The sequence below is a fragment of the Schistocerca piceifrons genome, chromosome 7 (assembly GCF_021461385.2).
Source record: "Schistocerca piceifrons isolate TAMUIC-IGC-003096 chromosome 7, iqSchPice1.1, whole genome shotgun sequence".
Taxonomy (NCBI): Eukaryota; Metazoa; Arthropoda; class Insecta; order Orthoptera; family Acrididae; genus Schistocerca; species Schistocerca piceifrons.
Genome location: NC_060144.1, coordinates 321183400 through 321205408, shown reverse-complemented (window position 1 = coordinate 321205408; position 22009 = coordinate 321183400). Strand labels below are relative to the sequence as shown.

The following is a 22009-nucleotide window of genomic DNA, read 5'->3' as shown; positions in this document are numbered from 1 at the left end:
TGGGAACAAATGGTCTCCAAGTAGCCGAACATAACCATTTCCAGTTAACCATCGGTTCAGTGGGATCAGAGGATCCAGTCCATTCAGGGTGAACACAGCCCACACCATTATGGAGCCACTATCAGCTTGCGTACTCTTTGTTGAAAACAAGGTTCATGTCTTCGTGGGGTCTGCGCCACCCTCGAACCCTACCATCAGCTCTTAGCTGAAATCGGGACTCATCTGACTAGGCCATGGTTTTCTCGTTGTCTTGGGTCACGAGCCCAGGAGAGTCGCTACATTGGCCTGGAGTCTCCATAGTTTTACTACTGGAAGGTCTTTTCCTTCCAGTCTTTCCTTATTCAACTTACTTGGTTGAAGACACAGAGGAATTACAGACACTGGCAGTCAGGTGACATCGATTTAAATCAATGAGGAAGGTTGAAAATTTGTGCCGGACCGGGATTCGAACCTGGGTCTGCCGCTTACTAAGCAGATGCCCTGACCACTGCGCCATCCAGACTCAGTGGTCATCGCATGTGCAAGGATAACCGACAGATCCAAATTCTCAACTTATTCACACACTACAGATGCAGAGCCCCTTTTCCATGTCTCAAAGAACAGACTCCACATATATATAATAAAGGCGAGGACGTTCAATGATATCTTTCGTGCGCATGCACACCAGGCTCAAACTCTTACAGGAATCGGCAATATGCCGTCAGTAATGAGGATAATGGGCAAGGTTCACTACGTCAGTAGTGTGTGGATAGGTTGGGAATTTTGGTCTGGCGGAAGATGCGCTAAAGTAGCCCGTGCTGTTGCGATGTCTACTGTGTCTAGATGGCGCAGTGGTCACCACATATTGCTCTTAAACAGGAGATCCGGGTATGAATTCCGGTCTGGAATAAATTTTAAACCTTCCCAACGAATTTAAAATCAATATCTGCTCGCAGCCAATGCCTACAATTACTTTGTGCCTTAATTCATTCTGGTTGCTGGACCAAAATGGTGTCTGTTCTTTCGGACATGTCTGAAAGAACAGGTTTGACTCACCAACCGTGGCGCCTTTGTTGTTGACAACAACTACTGTCAAACCGTGAATGTGAACCTATACTTGGTTGGAATGTTACCGGCCAGTCCGCTAGGCAGGCCACGTGAGGTGTCTCGGTGAAGAGATGACTTAATTCGTCTCCTAGCAACAGAAACCTCCTCAAAATAACCTTTAACAATGCAACGACGTGCGACAAACTAACTTCCGTCATCCAGCACCGTCTCACTACGTCTTGCTATTCAGGATGGCCTGAGGCTAGGCACATCCTGCGCCAAGGTCGCCAAAGACTGTAATGCGCCGACTGGCGTTAGCAAAAATCGAACCTACAACGACAATGGATCGTACTGTACCAACGTCGCTACGCAGTTAATGTATGGCTTCCTAACGCCCAAAATACTTGGACGAACCAATCGACCACTACACCTTTAATTAGGTACAGTTTTTAATTTCACAGTTGATGTTATGACTGCGGATCGCTATCTTATTTTAGAAGATTCCAGACGGAGTGGAGGGCCTGGCGACTACTAGAAGTCTATCTCGCACCGTATTCGCACTCTCAAGTAACAAATTGAAGCCAGATCACCCTTAGTATAATTACTACTGCGGCAACCTCAAGCACTGCCTATGCAGCCGGCTCGAATATAGAATAATGAAAGACAGCACCCTTACTTTACACAACGTCGAGATCGAACAATGACACGATTACATTACGAATAAACACATCCAAACATTCTAATGACAACGATCACCAATATCAAGCAGTAATTACGAGATAGGCCATTTCAGATAACAACTCTCGTTATCTCGAGATCAGAGCCCACACAGAGGCATACCGACAATCCTTTTTTTCCACGAACAATACGGGACGTGAATAGAAGGAAGAACCGATAGAGGTACTCAAAGTACCATCCGCCACACACTGTCAGGTGGCTTGCCGAGTATGGATGTATATGTAGATCTAAGCTACTGGTCGAATTGAAGCATCAAATCTCTTTAAATATATAGTACCTGTTTATATTATGTCGAGATAAATCACCCACCTAGCTTGCAATTGTTCTCCCACACAACGAAATTCTCAAATCGCAGTACATTATCTCTGGAAAAGACTTGTAACTTTTTAATTACTTACAAAATTCACATTCGATATACCCTCGTGTTATGACCAGTTTGTATTAAGACGCTTCCACCAATATCTGCAAGAACTGAAATAGTTTATGCTACCACTAAATCTCTTTCCACTTAGACCAGCGTTTGTATGTAAATAATATGACGTCGCGTACTTCACAGATTTACTTATCTTTGTCCTTGGTGTAATCGTTTACCATCCCGTAACAAACTACGACAACTTCAATTCTACTTTCATTTACCTAGACACTCTTTCCATCAATGAAATCGTTTTAACTTTTTAGAATGTCTACCCTCTGTAGGTTTATCGTGGTTCCACTCAATGAACTTTTGATTAGGCAATCTTACTAATACCAGCGTATACTTGTGACCTGGAATTCACCCTTTTCTTTTCTCGTAAAATATATATGCATACACCAGATACTAATTAAATACACTAAGGTTTATATTAACCCAAGACAACTTGAATTTATTTTCTCTAGGTATTTCAATACAATTCCATTCACGTAAGTGAGCGAGTGCCATCAAAGACTATACCCCATAACACGGAAATTCAGTAATAAAAAAATTAAACAAAAACCCTAAGTGCCACCGCCACTTGAAATCTAACCCTAAGTGACAATTTAAAACAATCCCGAACCTCCTCAGGCGTTGACAATACGCGACCCGCTAAGTTCCCTTCTTGAATTCGGCCACTCGTCACTTTGGCTAATTAAGTTTTTGTTTATCTGCGTGCTGCTTGTAAAATGGTTCCTTCATTTTCTCGTCGGTTATCCACTTAACTGTTAGTGCACTCTATCACAATATAGTGAAACAGTTCGTATTTATTCAAGCCAATTCTCGACCCGCTGTAAGACAGTGGTATTTAAACAACAACTACGAACATGTGTTTGAGGCTTTCCCTTCTCGACACGCACACCGACCACACCAACCCACTTCAACGAAGCGGCTAACAACCCAATTACCTCTGGGCGAGCCGCGACCACTAATCGTACAACACGGACAGGATATCGGTTCCACCGATTCCCAAAAACTTAGCACCTACAATCTACTTCTCTCTCTAACCAGGCTCACGCTGGATTTACCACAGCAAACTTTACCACCGAAACTGTCCACAAGACGACAATCAATTGATAGCTCGTGTACCTAAATTCGCCAAAACCAGTGTATCACCAGCGACTACTCAGAAAATCCCACAGAATCTCTGTATACTCCGTTGCTCAACTTTGGGAGGAAACAACCACCACAGCCACTTATATGAGCAGAGGCTATCAGGCTAAATAGCCACGCTGCCTCCGCGAACTGTACCCAAATTAAATTACTGGTAGTACCAATGAAAACTCCTTTCCCTCTCCCAAGCCTTAATCGCCAGCTGCCGTGCCTCACTACACCACGCAGGAGGTCGCACTACTATCAGACCTAGACGCACACCGATATATCCACTAAGTCAGTGAGAGGTCTACATGGAAACTAACTCTTTATGTCATACCACAGGAACCATTTAAAACGAACAAATACGCAGCGCCACGACAACTTTTGACAGTTAATTATTCTTTGCTGCTGTCGGTTCTCTACGACAGAAAGCTAGAATTAGATCTGAAGAAAACGAAGAAGATAATTTCCTAAAGAATTACTGGCGCACTAGAGACATTGCCATTATCAGCTACTTGGCCTGTTAGTTATCAGAATGTGAAAGTGTGATGCATGTGAAAACTCTAGTTATCTAGTGTTGACCTGATGTGATAGGGTAGCAGATGGTCACGTCGTGCTTATCTGAGTCTCAGTCTTACGTGTAAAGTGATAACTTTTGGAACAACTTTGTCCTTTAGCCTTTTCAGCAAGGTTACAAGAAAGTGATTTGTTTCCGTATCTGCCACGCGCTTCAGGCCGTTGCTAGTTCTAACCTCTCGCCCAGAGTTGCACATGCTTCATAACTAAGTGGAAAACGTTTTACGGATGCTTAATTTTTTCATAAGTCTGAAAACAAGGGGAAACTACGGCCGTAATTTTTCCCGAGGGCATACAGCTCTACTGTATGGATAAATGATGAAGGCGTCCTCTTGGGTAAAATATTCCGGAGGTAAAATAATCCCCCATTCGGATGCCCGAGCGGGGACTACTCAAGAGGCCGTCGTTATCAGGAGAAAGAGAACTGGCGTTCTACGGATCGGAGAGTGAATGTCAGATCCCTTAAACGGGCAGGTAGGTTAGAAAATTCAAAAAGGGAAATGGATATGTTAAAGTTAGATATAGTGGGAATAAGTGAAGTTCGGTGGCAGGAGGAACAAGACTTTTGGTCAGGTGAATACAGGGTTATAAATACAAAATCAAATAGGGGTAATGCAGGAGTAGGTTTGATAATGAATAAAAAAATAGGAGTACGGGTAAGCTACTACAAACAGCATAGTGAACGCATTATTGTGGCCAAGATAGACACGAAGCCCACGCCTACTACAGTAGTACAAGTTTATATGCCAACTAGCTCTGCAGATGACGAAGAAATTGATGAAATGTATGATGAGATAAAAGAAATTATTCAGGTAGTGAAGGGAGACGAAATTTTAATAGTCATGGGTGACTGGAATTCAAGAGTAGGAAAAAGGAGAGAAGGAAACATAGTAGATGAATATGGATTGGGGCTAAGAAATGAAAGAGGAAGCCGCCTGGTAGAATTTTGCGCAGAGCATAACTTAATCATAGTTAACACTTGGTTTAAGAATCATGAAAGAGGGTTGTATACAAGGAAGAACCCTGGAGATACTCTAAGGTTTCAGATGGATTATATAATGGTAAGACAGAGATTTAGGAACCAGGTTTTAAATTGTAAGACATTTCCAGGGGCAGATGTGGATTCTGACCACAATCTATTGGTTATGAACTGCAGATTGAAACTGAAGAAACTGCAAAAAGGTGGGAATTTAAGGAGATGGGACCTGGATAAACTGAAAGAACCAGAGGTTGTAGAGAGTTTCAGGGAGAGCATAAGGGAACAATTGACAAGAATGGGGGAATGAAATACAGTAGAAGGGGAATGGTTAGCTTTGAGGGATGAAGTAGTGAAGGCAGCAGAGGATCAAGTAGGTAAAAAGACGCGGGCTAGTAAAAATCCTTGGGTGACAGAAGAATTATTGAATTTAATTGATGAAAGGAGAAAATATAAAAATGCAGTAAATGAAGCAGGCGAAAAGGAATACAAATGCCTCAAAAATGAGATCGACAGGAAGTGCAAAATGGCTAAGCAGGGATGACTAGAGGACAAATGTAAGTATGTAGAGGCTTATCTCACTAGGGGTAAAATTGATACTGCCTTTAGGAAAATTAAAGTGACCTTTGGAGAAAAGAGAACAACTTGTATGAATATCAAGAGCTCAGATGGAAACCCAGTTCTAAGAAAAGAAGGGAAAGCAGAAAGGTGGAAGGAGTATATAGAGGGTCTATACAAGGGCGATTTACTTGAGGGCAATGTTATAGAAAAGGAAGAGGATCTAGATGAAGATGAAATGGGAGATATGATACTGCGTGAAGAGTTTGATAGAGGACTGAAAGAGCTAAGTCGAAACAAGGCCCCGGGAGTAGACAACATTCCATTAGAACTACTGACAGCCTTGGGAGAGCCAGTCCTGACAAAACTCTACCATCTGGTGAGCAAGATGTATGAGACAGGCGAAATACCCTCAGACTTCAAGAAGAATATAATAATTCCAATCCCAAAGAAAGCAGGCGTTGACAGATGTGAAAATTACCGAACTATCAGTTTAATAAGTCACGACGGCAAAATACTAACGCTAATTCTTTACAGACGAATGGAAAAACTGGTAGAAGCTGATCTCGGGGAAGATCAATTTGGATTCCGTAGAAATATGGGAACAAGTGAGGCAATACTGACTCTACGACTTATTTTAAAAGCTAGATTAAGAAAAGGCAAACCTACATTTCTAGCATTTGTGGACTTAGAGAAAGCTTAAGCAATGTTGACTGGAATACTCTGCATCAAATTCTGAAGGTGGCAGGGATAAAATACAGAGAGCGAAAGGCTATTTACAATTCGTACAGAAAGCAGATGGCACTTATAAGGGTCGAGGGACATGAAAGGGAAGCAGTGGTTGGGAAGGGAGTGAGACAGGGTGGTAGCCTTTCCCCGATGTTGTTCAATCTGTATATTGAGCAAGCAGTAAAGGAAACAAAAGAAAAATTTGGAGTAGGTATTAAAGTCCATGGAGAAAAAATAAAAACTTTAAGGTTCGCCGATGACATTGTAATTCTGTCGGAGGCAGCAAAGGACTTGGAAGAGCAGTTGAACGGAATGGACAGTGTCTTGAAAGGAGGATATAAGATGAACATCAACACAAAGCAAAACGAGGATAATGGAATGTAGTCAAATTAAATCAGGAGATGCTGAGGGAATTAGATTAGGAAATGAGACACTTAAAGTAGTAAAGGAGTTTTCCTATTTGGGGAGCAAAATAACTGATGATGGTCGAAGTAGAGAGGATATAAAATGTAGACTGGCAATGGCAAGGAGAGCGTTTCCGAAGAAGAGAAATTTGTTAACATCGAGCATAGATTTAAGTGTCAGGAAGCCGATTCTGAAAGTTTTTGTATGGAGTGTGGCCTTGTATGGAAGTGAAACATGGACAATAAATAGTTTGGACAAGAAGAGAATAGAAGCTTTCGAAATGTGGAGCTACAGAAGAATGCTGAAGATTAGATGGGTAGAACACATAACTAAAGAGGAGGTACTGAGTAGGATTGGGGAGAAGAGGAGTTTGTGGCACAACTTGACTAGAAGAAGGGATCGGTTGGTAGGACATGTTCTGTGACATCGAGGGATCACCAATTTAGTATTGGAGGGCTGCATATCGACGTTAAGGATATGGGCCTGTAATTTAGTGGATTACTCCTACTACCTTTCTTGAATATTGGTGTGACCTGTGCAACTTTCCAGTCTTTGGGTGTGGATCTTTCGTCTGGCGAACGTTTGTACATGATTGTTAAGTATGGAGCTAATGCGTCAGCATACACTGAAAGGAGCCTAATTGGTATACAGTCTGGGCCAGAAACTTGCGTTTATTAACTGATTTAAATTGCTTCACTGCTCCGAGGATATTTACTTCTACGTCTTTGTCATCTTAAAGGCTTTCTTGAGTAACGTTACTTCACCACGTCCAGAGTGTACTTAAAGGAAACCTCGCCTGCACCCTCATTGGGGCGCTATTAGCGCCACTCTTATGAGACTGGCGTGAAATATGAATAGACGCCATCTTTTAGATGTAGAATCACGCGCACCAACTTTTGTTTACGTCGCACAACACCTTCTTGGTGTTGCACATGGTTTCCGTCAGTGTATATGCAAAGCTGGCCTGTAGTTATTTTTGACAAGCTGGGGCTTTTGCCCTCGAAGTCAAAACAGGATTGAAGCGCAAAGCATAATCGTCCTGCAACGAGCTTCCCCGTCGTGTCAGTGGCTCGACAGCTCTGGCTGTGTAATAACTTAGCTTTCCAGAAACGATAATTAATTTAGAGAGATCTTCTTCAGTTCTGCCAATACACTTTGTGGTACAAAGAAATGTTAGTACAACTGAATCAGATGTGTGATGTGTCTGAATTAATTATCATGGACGCCCTGCGTACCAAATCCTGTGTTTTCAGAAACGGTTTCTACAGTGTCAACACAATCAGCTTAGAGTGCCTTACGCAAAGACATCTGACTCGTCCTGAACAGTGTCTTCTTGCATCAGCTTGGAGTGACTCTGCAAAGTCTTCTGGTGCGAGAGGCGGAACGTTAACGTAACAGAGTGACGCAGTTTTTTGATGTGGAATTTCTCCACTTCCGCCTGTGTGCTAAGCCACTGATTCTATTCAGTGGGTCTATTTAGTTTTTCCCTTTCTTCATCCAGAAACCGTACGTTGACTGTGATGCTTGGCGTTTGTATATGTTTGCTTTGTATTCTTACTATTCATTCAATGAAGTACGATTCCTCAAAAACAATAATGGACCATTGCAGTTCAAATTTTAACATCTACCGCACAGTTGCACGCCCTAGGCATGGATGTGCTTGATGCCCTCAGGCTAGTTAGGTTAAGTTGCACGCCCTTGGCATGGATGTGCTTGATGCCGTCAGCCTGGTTAGCTTAGATGTAATTGTTTAATATAACATTTTCATTTTAATGTGATTAATTGTGTGCTAAATTTTAACCTGAATATGCAATATTTTTTCATATTCAATGCATTGTATTTCCAACATTTTTCTGTCTTCACCTTAATCTCTAGGGTGTTCGGAATTTCCCGTTACAAACTGCTGAGACTTGTAGAGGGAAGTGGGTAAATATTCTGAATTGGAACCCATGTCCTTAAATCTACCGTTTCCATACTACAGCCATTTGAAAACATATTGGTAATGAGACCACTTTTACAAGTAGCTGATTAGGCGTGGCCTAGTACATCACTTGTTTTACAATTCCACTCACTGATAGCCAAATAAATTGTTCATGTGCTTGTTGATGAGCTTTCTTCAACGTAATGCAGTACGGCCTCGTGTGTGCGGCGTCTATTTGCAGCACCACAGTCACGGCTGCTGACTGTGAAGGTCCCCTTTTCGAAGCTCTTAGGTGATTGTGGCGAAAAGGGTATGCAATGGAATCGATGGAGAACGATCTTGATAAAGGCGACTTCGCCATTCAGGAGGATCATGTCGGTGTTTCTGGAAACGAGTACTGAACATTTTTTCTGTAACACTCACAGACACATGAGTGAGCGTTGAACCAGGCCATAGAGGTAGGATAGATATCAAATGACGCCAGCCCATTCGACGTAACCACCTGCCACCATGGCTACCCTGTTGCAAACCTACCTAGCAAACATCTTTTCAACCGGCTGTAGCACGAAAACGGTAGGCTTCCGGAAATCGGTTCCTATTCAGAATATTCGTATTCACTCCCCTCTACAAGCCATAGAAGTTTGTAACGGGAATTTCCAAACACCCTCTACATACTGTTCTGTATCACTTTATTTTCCGTTAGGTAGTGCAGTGCTAACATACTGGACTCACTTTAGATTCAGTTCAAATCTCCTGCCAGTTATCCAGATTTACGCTTACCGTGTTTTCCATAAATCACACGAGGCAAATTCTGGGACGGTTTTCGTAAATTGGACACAGCTTAATTCTTCCCCATATTTCCCCTATTCCTACCATTTCTATTTCTATTCCCACAAGGAGGTCAATTTCCTTTCACAGAAAAACAGCCACGACTTTTCTTTCTGAGCTATTCGTTTGTACATATTTTACATTAAGCTTTGGCACCTATTGTTGCCGGTACTATTACGAAAGTAACGACTAAAGCCACTTGTACGACTACTACTAGAATTACTACCTCTAGTAATGCTACTGAAACTGCCACAGAAGACTCTCTTATTACTTGAATCTATTACATCAGTAACCACTAGTGATATGTAGGTTACTATTATTAATACCATACCTTTAAAATAGCTGTTTTAGCTTATTATCATTTGATTTATTTTTGACAATTTATACTGAAAGTATAGTTTACTAGTGTATTGCCTTGCCTCACGACAATCTTTATCTGTTAACGTTAGTCCGTTTTAGGAGTGAGACAAGTTACTCTACTCTTTCTGCACCAGAATGGCCGCACTGTCGGATCCATCAGTACTTCTGGCCTCCAGATCACTTGACGACGGATAAGAATGTTCATTTCACATTTGATCAAGATTTATTGTTCTCTCTGCGCTCAGCCTCTTTTCATTGTTCCGCTACTGAACCAAGCGGTCGTAGATTCCTGACCGAGAAAAAAGATCACTGTTTTAATGTGGATTTGATCCAAAAAGCTCAGCCCAAATACCATTTTCCGCATTTTTTCCTCTTCTCCCTGAAGCATAAAAATGAAAAGGAAATGGTAAGAAGCTGCAACGATCACTGTAGTTTTACACAAAGTTATCCTACGGGATCGTCCATTATAATAACACCAGTTTGGTACCTGTTGATATCGTAGATGATCTCTGAACTTAATCGTGATTCTTTTTAGGATTTGATTCTTCGTGTTCGGCCTTGCACAGTCGGAGTGTTTCACTAGGTCCACGGATGCTATAAAATCATCTTTGATTTTTGTTTTTCTTCCGTTTGTTAATAAACACCACACTTTATTCTACCCATAGTTTTTATGTTGCCGCAAGCCTATTCGTCCAGTTACTTTTTTTTAAAGGTATTCCGCTGTCTTTTACTCCAGCCAGTAATTTAAAAGTCTGAGATATAAAAAAGTACTTACATTTGTTATTGGCTTGAATTTTCTTATGTGATATGGCGATGGCAGTTCTATCTCACCGATAATGGATAACAAATCAAATGGCCATCTAGTAGTACAAATTACACTGATTTTAGTAACGTTGAAGGAGCCTCAATTACTTTTTGTAGTTATGTCATTCGATTCTCTATCTCTGACCACTGCTGAAGTATCTGTGTTTGCCACGTCGAATTCTTTCTTTTATCTTATCGTACTTGGAGATGACACTACTTTATCTCGACTACCTACCTAGAGTAAAGGTTTGATTGGTTTCCGTAAGCGACTACAAGCGATTAACAGAATGGCTGCCTGCAAATCACACTACCGATTCCTTCTGTAGCTATCCTTTCCCTAACAACAGCGATATGGCGAGAGTTAAGCGGTTCCCTTAAATTCGTGGATGAATTTCTTCGAATGAATCTCGGTCTGGATTTTGATTTTCTCACAACTAGTCTTCCGTGATATATCCTTCTCCAGTATCTCCCCATCGATACTCTATTTATTGATAATGCCTGTTTACAATGAATAAAAGGCGATGGCTTACTACACAATATCTGGTCTTTTATTTAAATGCTTGAATTCATTTACATGGGCCACATCTCCTTCATCAAATACTTGGTCTGTGACTCAGCTACAGATAGTTCATACCACGTTTCACTTCGTTTGTATGGTATGTTACTCATATTTTATTTTATATGTCTTTTGGTGGCGGCATTTAGCGATTTACGTTGATAATAGATGTGAAGTAAATACTTAGAATGATACAAGTAGATAGTTGCCATGCTCTTCCGTCGAAGATCGGTTTTATGCAGCTGTCCTCACTAATCTATCCTGTACAAGTCTCTTCATCTCTGCATAATTACTGGGGCCTAGATCCATTTTAACCTGCTTACTGTATGCGAACCTTCGGCTCCCTCTACATTTTTCATCTCACACACTTCCTTCCACTACCAAATGGACTATTCCTCCATCAGTCAGCATGTACCCTATCGATCGAGCCCCTCTTTTAAACTGGTTATGCCATAAATTTCTTTTTTTCTCAGTTCGACTTAGTACCTCCACATTAGTTTATCCATCTACCCTTATAAATTTCAACTTTCTTCTGTATCATGAACTTCAAAAGCTTCTATTCTCTTCTTGTCTGAACTGTTTGCTGCCCACGTTCACTTCTGTAAAAGGTTACACACTTCCTTCCACTACCAAATGGACTATTCCTCCATCAGTCAGCATGTACCCTATCGATCGATCCCCTCTTTTAAACTGGTTGTGCCATAAATTTCTTTTTTTCTCAGTTCGACTTAGTACCTCCACATTAGTTTCTCCATCTACCCTTATAAATTTCAGCTTTCTTCTGTATCATGAACTTCAAAAGCTTCTATTCTCTTCTTGTCTGAACTGTTTACTGCCCACGTTCACTTCTGTAAAAGGTTACGCACTTCCTTCCACTACCAAATGGACTATTCCTCCATCAGTCAGCATGTACCCTATCGATCGAGCCCCTCTTTTAAACTGGTTGTGCCATAAATTTCTTTTTTTCTCAGTTCGACTTAGTACCTCCACATTAGTTTCTCCATCTACCCTTATAAATTTCAGCTTTCTTCTGTATCATGAACTTCAAAAGCTTCTATTCTCTTCTTGTCTGAACTGTTTACTGCCCACGTTCACTTCTGTAAAAGGTTACACACTTCCTTCCACTACCAAATGGACTATTCCTCCATCAGTCAGCATGTACCCTATCGATCGATCCCCTCTTTTAAAATGGTTGTGCCATAAATTTCTTTTTTTCTCAGTTCGACTTAGTACTTCCACATTAGTTTCTCCATCTACCCTTATAAATTTCAGCTTTCTTCTGTATCATGAACTTCAAAAGCTTCTATTCTCTTCTTGTCTGAACTGTTTACTGCCCACGTTCACTTCTGTAAAAGGTTACACACTTCCTTCCACTACCAAATGGACTATTCCTCCATCAGTCAGCATGTACCCTATCGATCGAGCCCCTCTTTTAAACTGGTTGTGCCATAAATTTCTTTTTTTCTCAGTTCGACTTAGTACCTCCACATTAGTTTCTCCATCTACCCTTATAAATTTCAGCTTTCTTCTGTATCATGAACTTCAAAAGCTTCTATTCTCTTCTTGTCTGAACTGTTTACTGCCCACGTTCACTTCTGTAAAAGGTTACACTCCAGACAACACCTCCAGGAAAGATTTCCGTACGAACTTGCAACATGTTGGAGTACCTGCGGATCAGCAACTTCTGTTAATCACTACAACGGAAAACCAATCCAAAGTTGCAATATTTACTTTTTTTTATTCACTCGATGACTAATTTCTGGCCGAGACCGATTTTCAAATCATTCTACAGGGCAGAAAACCAAATTTAAACTCATTTGTAATACAGGTGTTACCAGTTTGTTTGAAGCATGTGCCAAAAACGGAGAACATATCGTTTTTGACTATGTTACGTAAGTCTTGGAACAATATGTTCTGAATTTTTGGCATATGCTTAAAAGAATTGGTAATACCTGTATTACAAATGAGCTGCCCTGGTTTTCTGCCCTGTAGAATGATTTGAAAATCGGTCTCTGCCCGAAATTAGTCATCGTGTGAATAAAAAAAAGTAAAATTTGCAATTTTTGACTAGTTTTTCGTTCTACTGAAGATTTCCTCATATTTAAATTTAAATTCGATGTTGACGAATTCCTTGTTTTCGGAAATACTTCCCTTGCTATTGCTGGACTGCATTATATACCCCCCCACTCCGGTCTTCATCAGTTACTTTTCTGCCCAAATAACAAAATCCATTTACTACTTTCAGTAGTTCAAATGGTTCAAATGGCTCTGGGCACTATGGGACTTAACATCTGTGGTCATCAGTCCCCTAGAACTAAGAACTAATTAAACCTAACTAACCTAAGGACATCACACACATCCATGCCCGAGGCAGGATTCGAACCTGAGACAGTAACGGTCACGCGGTTCCAGACTGAAGCGCCTAGAACCGCCTTTCAGTAGTATCGGCTGATTTAATTCGACTTCTTAACCTTGCCTTTGTTTTACTTTTGTTGACGTTCGTCTTGTAACATCTGTTCAAGACACTATTTATTCCGTTCAATTGCTCTTCTGAGGCCTTAGCCGTCCCTGACAGAACTGCAAAGTCATCGTCAAAGTTTTTAATTCCTTCTCTTCGAACTTCAGTCTCCGTTCCAAATTTCTCCTTGATTTACTTCACAATTTGCTCAATGTACAGTCGTGCTCAAAAGTATCCGAACGACCTGAATTGCATTTCGCCTGATTCGAATGCAACCCACGCAGCGCAGCTGTCTAGCAGGTCCTCTAATCGCCCCTCAGTACAGTCGTTTGACTATTGAAAATGGTTCCAACAAGTCACCACTAGAAAACACTGCTCTGCATCGCAATAATTCAAGATGTTACGTAATACCAAGGTACTACAAATATCAGGGAACATCCCATCACAGGTAGGACGGTTCTTCAGCATTGTAAGCTCACATTTGTTAACAATAAATGACATACATGAAATGTTGGCACACTCATTATTACGTCAGATAGGTAATTCACGTAGAAAGTTCTTCGTATTCATGATTTCCTCTTCAAAATAACATACCCTACTTATTATTTAACACAAAATGACATTAAATATTTAAGTTATTCACGAGCAGCTAGTTTCGAATATGTATTAACTTCAAATGACACGACGAACCGTCTCGTTCTGCATATGGGTTCAAACCCAGGTCATGCAGACTAAGCAATGACTTCGTGACTGACGGAATCTAACAGTCATTCCTGACTAGGCATACAGAGAGTGATATACCTCGATTTTAGACAGTATCAGTTACCAAATATCAACTTTAAATTACATAACGTAAACATTGTTAACTGACGCGAATTCCAACCCAGCATCTATTGTCCTTGTTAACGAACAACGAGAGATGTTAAATATTGCTTCTTCACAAGTAACTTACTTGAAATACCGTGAGGGAAAGCTTTATGTTTGACAGAGATTCGAACCCAGAACCTAATTGGATTGTCATCTAAGCACAATCAATTGTGACATATCGGATTTTCTCGGTAGTAGCTAGATGTTTTCTTTCCCAGCACTAAAACCTAGCACCTATCGCTGTTATATTGTAGAGAAAACGAACGTTAAAAATGGGTTTGTTACACCAGCAGCGACATGTGAGCATGTTTGAACTAGAAATAATATGACGAAGAGTTCAGTGCTGACTGGGAATCGAGCCCCACACATATCGTTGTTGACTGCACACAAAGAGACGTCAGCTACCGAATTTTTCTCCACCAGCAGCTCGGAATAACGTCCTTGAATTTACAATGACTTCGCAAACAGTTCTGTATCTCACTGGGACTCAAAAACGTCAGATACCGTTAGTGTTGACAACGAATGAAAATATATTAAAAATCAAAATTATTACCCACCAGCAGATAGGTGTTCTCATGCTTTAGTGCCAGGCCAGGAATCGAAACCTTTCACGCGCAATATGTGGAGATGTTGAGGAATCTGCAGTTTTGAACAAACAACAAATTGCAGTCGAGCTGTATTGTCACGAAGGGATCAAATTCCGCGTTAAGGGCGGTCTGAGTTGCAATCCCAGATCTGAACCAATTTTATCGGCAAACAGAAGCTCGAATAAAAGATGGAATAAGTGTCCTGTGACCCTACATAACGTTTGTTTCGTCACTAGAAATAAATAACTAGTATAAGAAAGGTTACTGTTGATAGAGTTTCTACGTGTCGCGACTCCTGACTTTATTGTGGTTCAACCTAACGTCTACTTGGTAGAGAAGGAATATCACGTTAACATGAATGTCAGACCACAATGCCATTATACCTTCTTCACTTGGCGTAGCCAGAAGAGAACAGAATCTGTCTCTCCTTATCAAAAATTATCAGCAGAAGTTGGAATCGAACCCAGACGATAAGTATATGAATCTAGCATCAATCCAAGGGACCACCAAATTGTCTTCCCTCTCACGTATTTTTCTATCATAACAATGTTGCGCCACAGTGGATGAGAATTCTGACACACAGACTCCCTGTAGTGGTTTGCAGCATGTTCAGTACATTCATTTACTTGGTTGACCGAATCGCCATGAACTAGCTGCCTCGGCTACCCAGTGCATACATTCGTCTCTATTTTGTAATCACCGAAATAAAATCACGTTCGTCTATGATTTTCTTAGTTTTGAGTACACTTACGAAAGATATATAAAAACTACTCTGAGATTTACTGATTTATGAAGCTTAGTTTGCAGTCAGTTCTGACAAACAAATTTTGGGTTTCTAGGAATACATAACTTTATTTATGAAATGCCACATTAGCATAACACTTTAGTATGACACGGCATACCAATCAACACAGACCCAATCGAAATCTAAGTGATTAGTATTTTACTAATTCGTGCCGATAGAGGCACGCTTGTGTACAGATACTCAGTTCTATTGAAACAGACTTTCGTCGTAAGGTTATCGTGGGTAGTTTTATTTCATTTCTTATAATACAGTGCACAGATTTCGTACGGTTTCTTTCAGTGTTGTTAAAACGTTAGTTACCATGAGAGAGAAATTAATCATCAACGATATATACGAATTCTCTGATGTTATCTATAACAGTCTGACAATGCACATGCAGTTTATTGATTACATGCATGTTCTGAGTTAAAGTTGTCAAACAAGGTTTTATGAAGAATAAAGTGCCACTGCCACACGAAAGCCAATGTAGAAAATACTTTTCTGTTGTATATTGGCACGATGCGCTCTCCCCATACAAAATACAAAAGTTTCGAGATGCATCTGCAGCCTGGCCATCTATTACACCTGAAAAGAACAAAATGTCGCAAAAGTTAGCCCTTTTTCCACATGCGACTATTTTGGGTTGAGATGTGAAGGGAATTATGTCCAAAGTTCCATTACATCGATAACTACAGCAGATAGCAGCATGGCGTTTTAAAAAATGCAGCAGTGAATGTACCCATACTCGCGACGTATTATCAACAGTGAAATACGCGTACCGTTACGCTACTAGCTGACACATAGCTATATCACCTCCAGAACTCAACAACAATTCCTCCAGAACTTGCGCATTGCACAGTGCTGTGAGATAATGCATATGGCCGGATCTAGACTTCTGAGAGACAGACAGTTACAGCTTTTCTTTGGCACTGCACGACGTTTTTAACAAACAGATAGCGCAATAGAGTAGCTCAAGTCGAAAGGACTATTTCCTGTTTAAATTTCTGCATCCTACACTGTTGGCAGTTCTGTGTAGGTGTCAGTTACGTGATTTTATTTCGGTGATTACAAAATAGAGACGAATGTATGCACTGGGTAGCCGAGGCAGCTAGTTCATGGCGATTCGGTCAACCAAGTAAATGAATGTACTGAACATGCTGCAAACCACTACAGGGAGTCTGTGTGTCAGAATTCTCATCCACTGTGGCGCAACATTGTTATGATAGAAAAATACGTGAGAGGGAAGACAATTTGGTGGTCCCTTGGATTGATGCTAGATTCATATACTTATCGTCTGGGTTCGATTCCAACTTCTGCTGATAATTTTTGATAAGGAGAGACAGATTCTGTTCTCTTCTGGCTACGCCAAGTGAAGAAGGTATAATGGCATTGTGGTCTGACATTCATGTTAACGTGATATTCCTTCTCTACCAAGTAGACGTTAGGTTGAACCACAATAAAGTCAGGAGTCGCGACACGTAGAAACTCTATCAACAGTAACCTTTCTTATACTAGTTATTTATTTCTAGTGACGAAACAAACGTTATGTAGGGTCACAGGACACTTATTCCATCTTTTATTCGAGCTTCTGTTTGCCGATAAAATTGGTTCAGATCTGGGATTGCAACTCAGACCGCCCTTAACGCGGAATTTGATCCCTTCGTGACAATACAGCTCGACTGCAATTTGTTGTTTGTTCAAAACTGCAGATTTCTCAACATCTCCACATATTGCGCGTGAAAGGTTTCGATTCCTGGCCTGGCACTAAAGCATGAGAACACCTATCTGCTGGTGGGTAATAATTTTGATTTTTAATGTATTTTCATTCGTTGTCAACACTAACGGTATCTGACGTTTTTGAGTCCCAGTGAGATACAGAACTGTTTGCGAAGTCATTGTAAATTCAAGGACGTTATTCCGAGCTGCTGGTGGAGAAAAATTCGGTAGCTGACGTCTCTTTGTGTGCAGTCAACAACGATATGTGTGGGGCTCGATTCCCAGTCAGCACTGAACTCTTCGTCATATTATTTCTAGTTCAAACATGCTCACATGTCGCTGCTGGTGTAACAAACCCATTTTTAACGTTCGTTTTCTCTAGAATATAACAGCGATAGGTGCCAGGTTGGAGTCCTGGGAAAGTCAAAATTAATGTTTCGTCTCGTCATTTCAGTTAAAACATCTAGCTACTGCCGAGAAAATCCGATATGTCACAATTGATTGTGCATCGATGACAATCCAATTAGGTTCTGGGTTCGAATCCCTGTCCAACACAAAGCTTTACCTCACGGCGTTTCAAGTAAGTTACTTGTGAAGAAGCAATATTTAACATCTCTCGTAGTTCGTTAACAAGGACAATAGATGTTGGGTGGGAATTCACGTCCGTTAACAATGTTTACGTTATGTAATTTAAAGTTGATATTTGGTAACTGATACTGTCTAAAATCGAGGTATATCACTCTCTGTATGCCTAGTCAGGAATGACTGTTAGATTCCGTCAGTCACGAAGTCTTTGCTTAATCTGCATGACCTGGGTTTGAACCCATATGCAGAACGAGACGGTTCGTCGTGTCATTTGAAGTTAATACATATTCGAAACTAGCTGCTCGTGAATAACTTAAATATTTAATGTCATTTTGTGTTAAATAATAAGTACGGTATATTATTTTGAAGAGGAAATCATGAATACGACGAACTTTCTACGTGAGTTACCTATCTGACGTGATAATGAGAGTGGCAACATTTCATGTATGTCATTAATTGTAACAAATGTGAGCTTACAAGCCTGAAGAAGCGTCTTATCTGTGATGAGATGTTCCCTGATATTTGTAGTACCTTGGTATTACGTAACATCTTGAGTTATTGCGATGCAGAGCAGTGTTTTCTAGTGGTGATTTGTTGGAACCATTTTCAATAGTCAAACAACTCTACCGAGGAGCGATTAGAGGACCTGCTAGACAGCTGCGCTATGTGGGTTGCATTCGAATCAGGCGAAATGTAATTCAGGTCGTTCGGGTACTTTTGAGCGCGACTGTACATGTTGATTAACATCAAGATTAGGCTACAAATCCTATTCACTCGCTGAGTTACTGCTCTGCTTTCAACTACATCGGCTCTTATTACTGGAGCCTGGCTTCTATACAATTTGGAAACAGCCGTTCCCTCCATTTTTTGAAGGTATTCATTTATCGTACTATATTGCGCAACACAGTTAAATGTTCACTTTTTGAAAACCCTGTACTTGTCTCCCATTGCTGCGAATAAATTTGAAATTTGGCTCAAAGATACCTACCACTTTCCTCTGTAATAGTACAAAAGCATGGCGTACTGAGAAGTCATGCTCGGGCTAGGTGACACTCAGACAGCAATGTCGAAACACATGGAAGAAAAGGCCATTGCACAGAAGTTCGTGTCAAGTGTAATTTATGGGTTAATGATGTCACAGTGGAACCAATTTTCACCACCATTATGCTCAGCACCATCGCGGATGTTTCACACAATGGGAAGGTCGTCAACACTTCCCCCCTGAATGTGATCACACACATTTAGAGTGCGATGCGACCGCAGTTTTTGGTCTGCTGCACAGAATGTTACTCTTAGGGGTCGTTAAAAGCCATTCGACGAAATTTCAAGATGATGCGAAGCAGCAAAAGATGTTTATGATTCTTCGGGCCTGCTGTTCCGTACCCTCCTGCGGATTGCTAACGGAAGAGTGCGACATATGCGTGAATAAGCCTCGGATATACGCAACCCCTTGATACCCTTGCTATTCAACATGCATACTAGCAGGCGCAAGGGCAGCAGCGTAGCCTGCCTGCAGGACCTAGGCCTTTCATCATTGGTTCTCTCTGTAGAGGTAGGTACATTCTTAAAGTGCTCAAAAATCGTAGACGGGTGTTGCCGATCAGGATCCTCTTCGATTGACCTTTCGGCTTTTTATTCATGCATGTGTCACTGTCGCACTCTCCTGTATGATGTCACAAGAGGGCACGAAACAGAAGGGCTGGAAACGCAAAGTACCCTTTGCTGCTTCGGAACCCGTTCGAATTTCATCGAATGGTTCTGGACGGTCCCTAGTGATTACACCTTGTACACCAGAGCAAAAATTGCGGTCGAACTGCACTCCTGAGAGATGTGATCACATTCAGTGTGGTTGCTGGCCCATGATGCCCTTAGACAAGTATTGAGTTGTCCGTGGCGGGGGGGGGGGGGGGGGGGAGGAATGGGGGGGGGGCGGATGTCAACAGTGTCAAAGGTTGTCGTTGCTTATCACATTGCGAACTAAAATTAAAATTTAAAACAGTCTTGATCGCAATCTTGTTAAATTATCTTTTTATTGGAGTGAGTGACCGGTTTCAACTCTATGAAAGAGTCATCTTCAGAATCCAGAGTGGTGGATGGACATTGCTAGATGAGTTCCGTCGACCCTCTACCCTCCTGTAACTGCTCAGACTGCGATCAAGACTGTTTTAAATTTTAATTTAAACTACTTTTAAGATCGATGACTATGTTTTCAAAAATTTCAAAAATCTTATATTGGGAACTGTTGTTTTCGATTTCAAAATGTATGGGAACCAACGCCACAAGTCATGAGATGGTTTCATTGATGCCCTTCATACCTTCCCTCTGAGGCCTTTTCGAGTCGATTTTGATCGGTGGCTTGTTTGAGATGTTTTCCTCGCCACCTATAAGAAAACAGCGTGGTTTCAGTTCTGGATGTCGTGGTTCATACTCATAGCGGCGTCGAAAGAAGGGGTAAAATGTGAGAAAGAGAGGATACGACGACCTTTTCATGCGTACAAGTCCGTAGCGGCATTTGGGAGAGTTGTGGTGAAATTTGGTGCCAGTGCGGCATCATTAACCCACCTTACTGCTCTGGTCTTTCTTTATGCATGTGCCTGTGCTGGTAGCTCGCTATTTGAAGCGTCAACGAGGCCAAGGGTGAATATCGTAACGCCAAGCCTTTTCACCATAAGGAGAAAGGTTGTAGGCACCTTTGAGCCATATTTCAAACTTATACGTCGGAACAGGAGACAATTATGTGGTTTTGAAAAAGTGATGCTTTAATTGTTTTTCACGGAGTAGTCTGTATACTTTTTCGTCACAATAAATATTTTTTCACGCTAGAGTGTCAGGTATTGCATTACCTGATAAGTTCACACGGATTTTTATTTAAAACACTGCATGCTTCCACCGTCATTTATTGGTCACTATCAAGCAAGCTATTAAAGGACTTCTCTCAGGTATTTAACCAGTGTGATAGCGGATTACAATTGTGGTAGTCATGTAAAACGCAATGCTTATTCATTTCCAGGCGCAGTACGTGTACGCTACGGTGGAGCAGGGTGAACTGGAAGGCGAACTCCAGCAGACCATTCTGGGGACCACCTACCGCCGATTCATCGCCGTTCCGTTCGCTGAGCCGCCCATCGGGGAGCTGCGGTTCGCGGTGAGTAGCAATATCTGCACTACAACGGCGCGTCAGCTGTAATTAACAGATGCTCTGGGTCTTGTTTCTGGCTTTCCCGGAAGAATATTCGGCAGAATGGCTTATCATTTTCCTGCACTTCGTATGGGACATTGGCCTTACATCATGTACCCGACAGAACAAGACGGAGAATTATTAGGTAACTGTGACTTTGAGGAATCGGAACGCCAGACCATACTGTCCGGGAGTGTATTCATTCGCATCACCGAATGTGGAACAGCTGAAATAGGGAATGGAACAGTATACACTGAGATGACAAAAGTCATGAGACTGCGGTATGCACGTACACAAACTATAAAAGGTCAGCTGTCATTTGTACTCAGGTGATTCGTACAAAAAGGTTTCCGTCGTGATTACAAACGTTGAACGCGGAATGGTAACTGTAGCTAAATACATTGGAAATTTCATCTCGGAAATCGTTAGCTAATTCAATTTTCCGAGACGCACAGTGTGTAAAGTGCGCCGAGAATACCAGATTTCAGGTATTAGCTCTCACCATGGACAAAGTAGTGGCCGACGGCCTCCACTCACAGACCGAGGGAGAAAAGCGGTATTTGAGTAGAGTTGTCACTGCTAACAGACAAGCAACACTGTTGAAATGTCGCAGCAATCAATGTGGGACGTGCGAAGAACGTATTCGTTAGCACAGTGGGGCAAAATTTAACGTTAATGGGCTAAGGCAGCCGTCGACCTGTCTGAGGGCCTTTGCTAACAGACGACATCGCCCCTTTCTGGGCTCGTGACAATACGGATTGGACTCTAGACGAGAAGAAAACCATGGCTTGTCAGATGAGTTCCAGTTTCC

At 41.4% G+C, this 22009-nt stretch overlaps 1 protein-coding gene across 1 annotated transcript in view; it reads left to right on the top strand.

Moving 5' to 3' along the window:
- LOC124805176 (acetylcholinesterase-like) overlaps positions 1 to 22009 on the top strand; it is a 111222-nt gene that overhangs the window by 4111 nt on the left and 85102 nt on the right. Inside the window, exon 2 of the mRNA XM_047265663.1 lies at positions 21031 to 21165. Within this exon, the coding sequence (XP_047121619.1) occupies positions 21031 to 21165 (135 nt within the window). The remainder of the gene's footprint in view (positions 1 to 21030; positions 21166 to 22009) is intronic.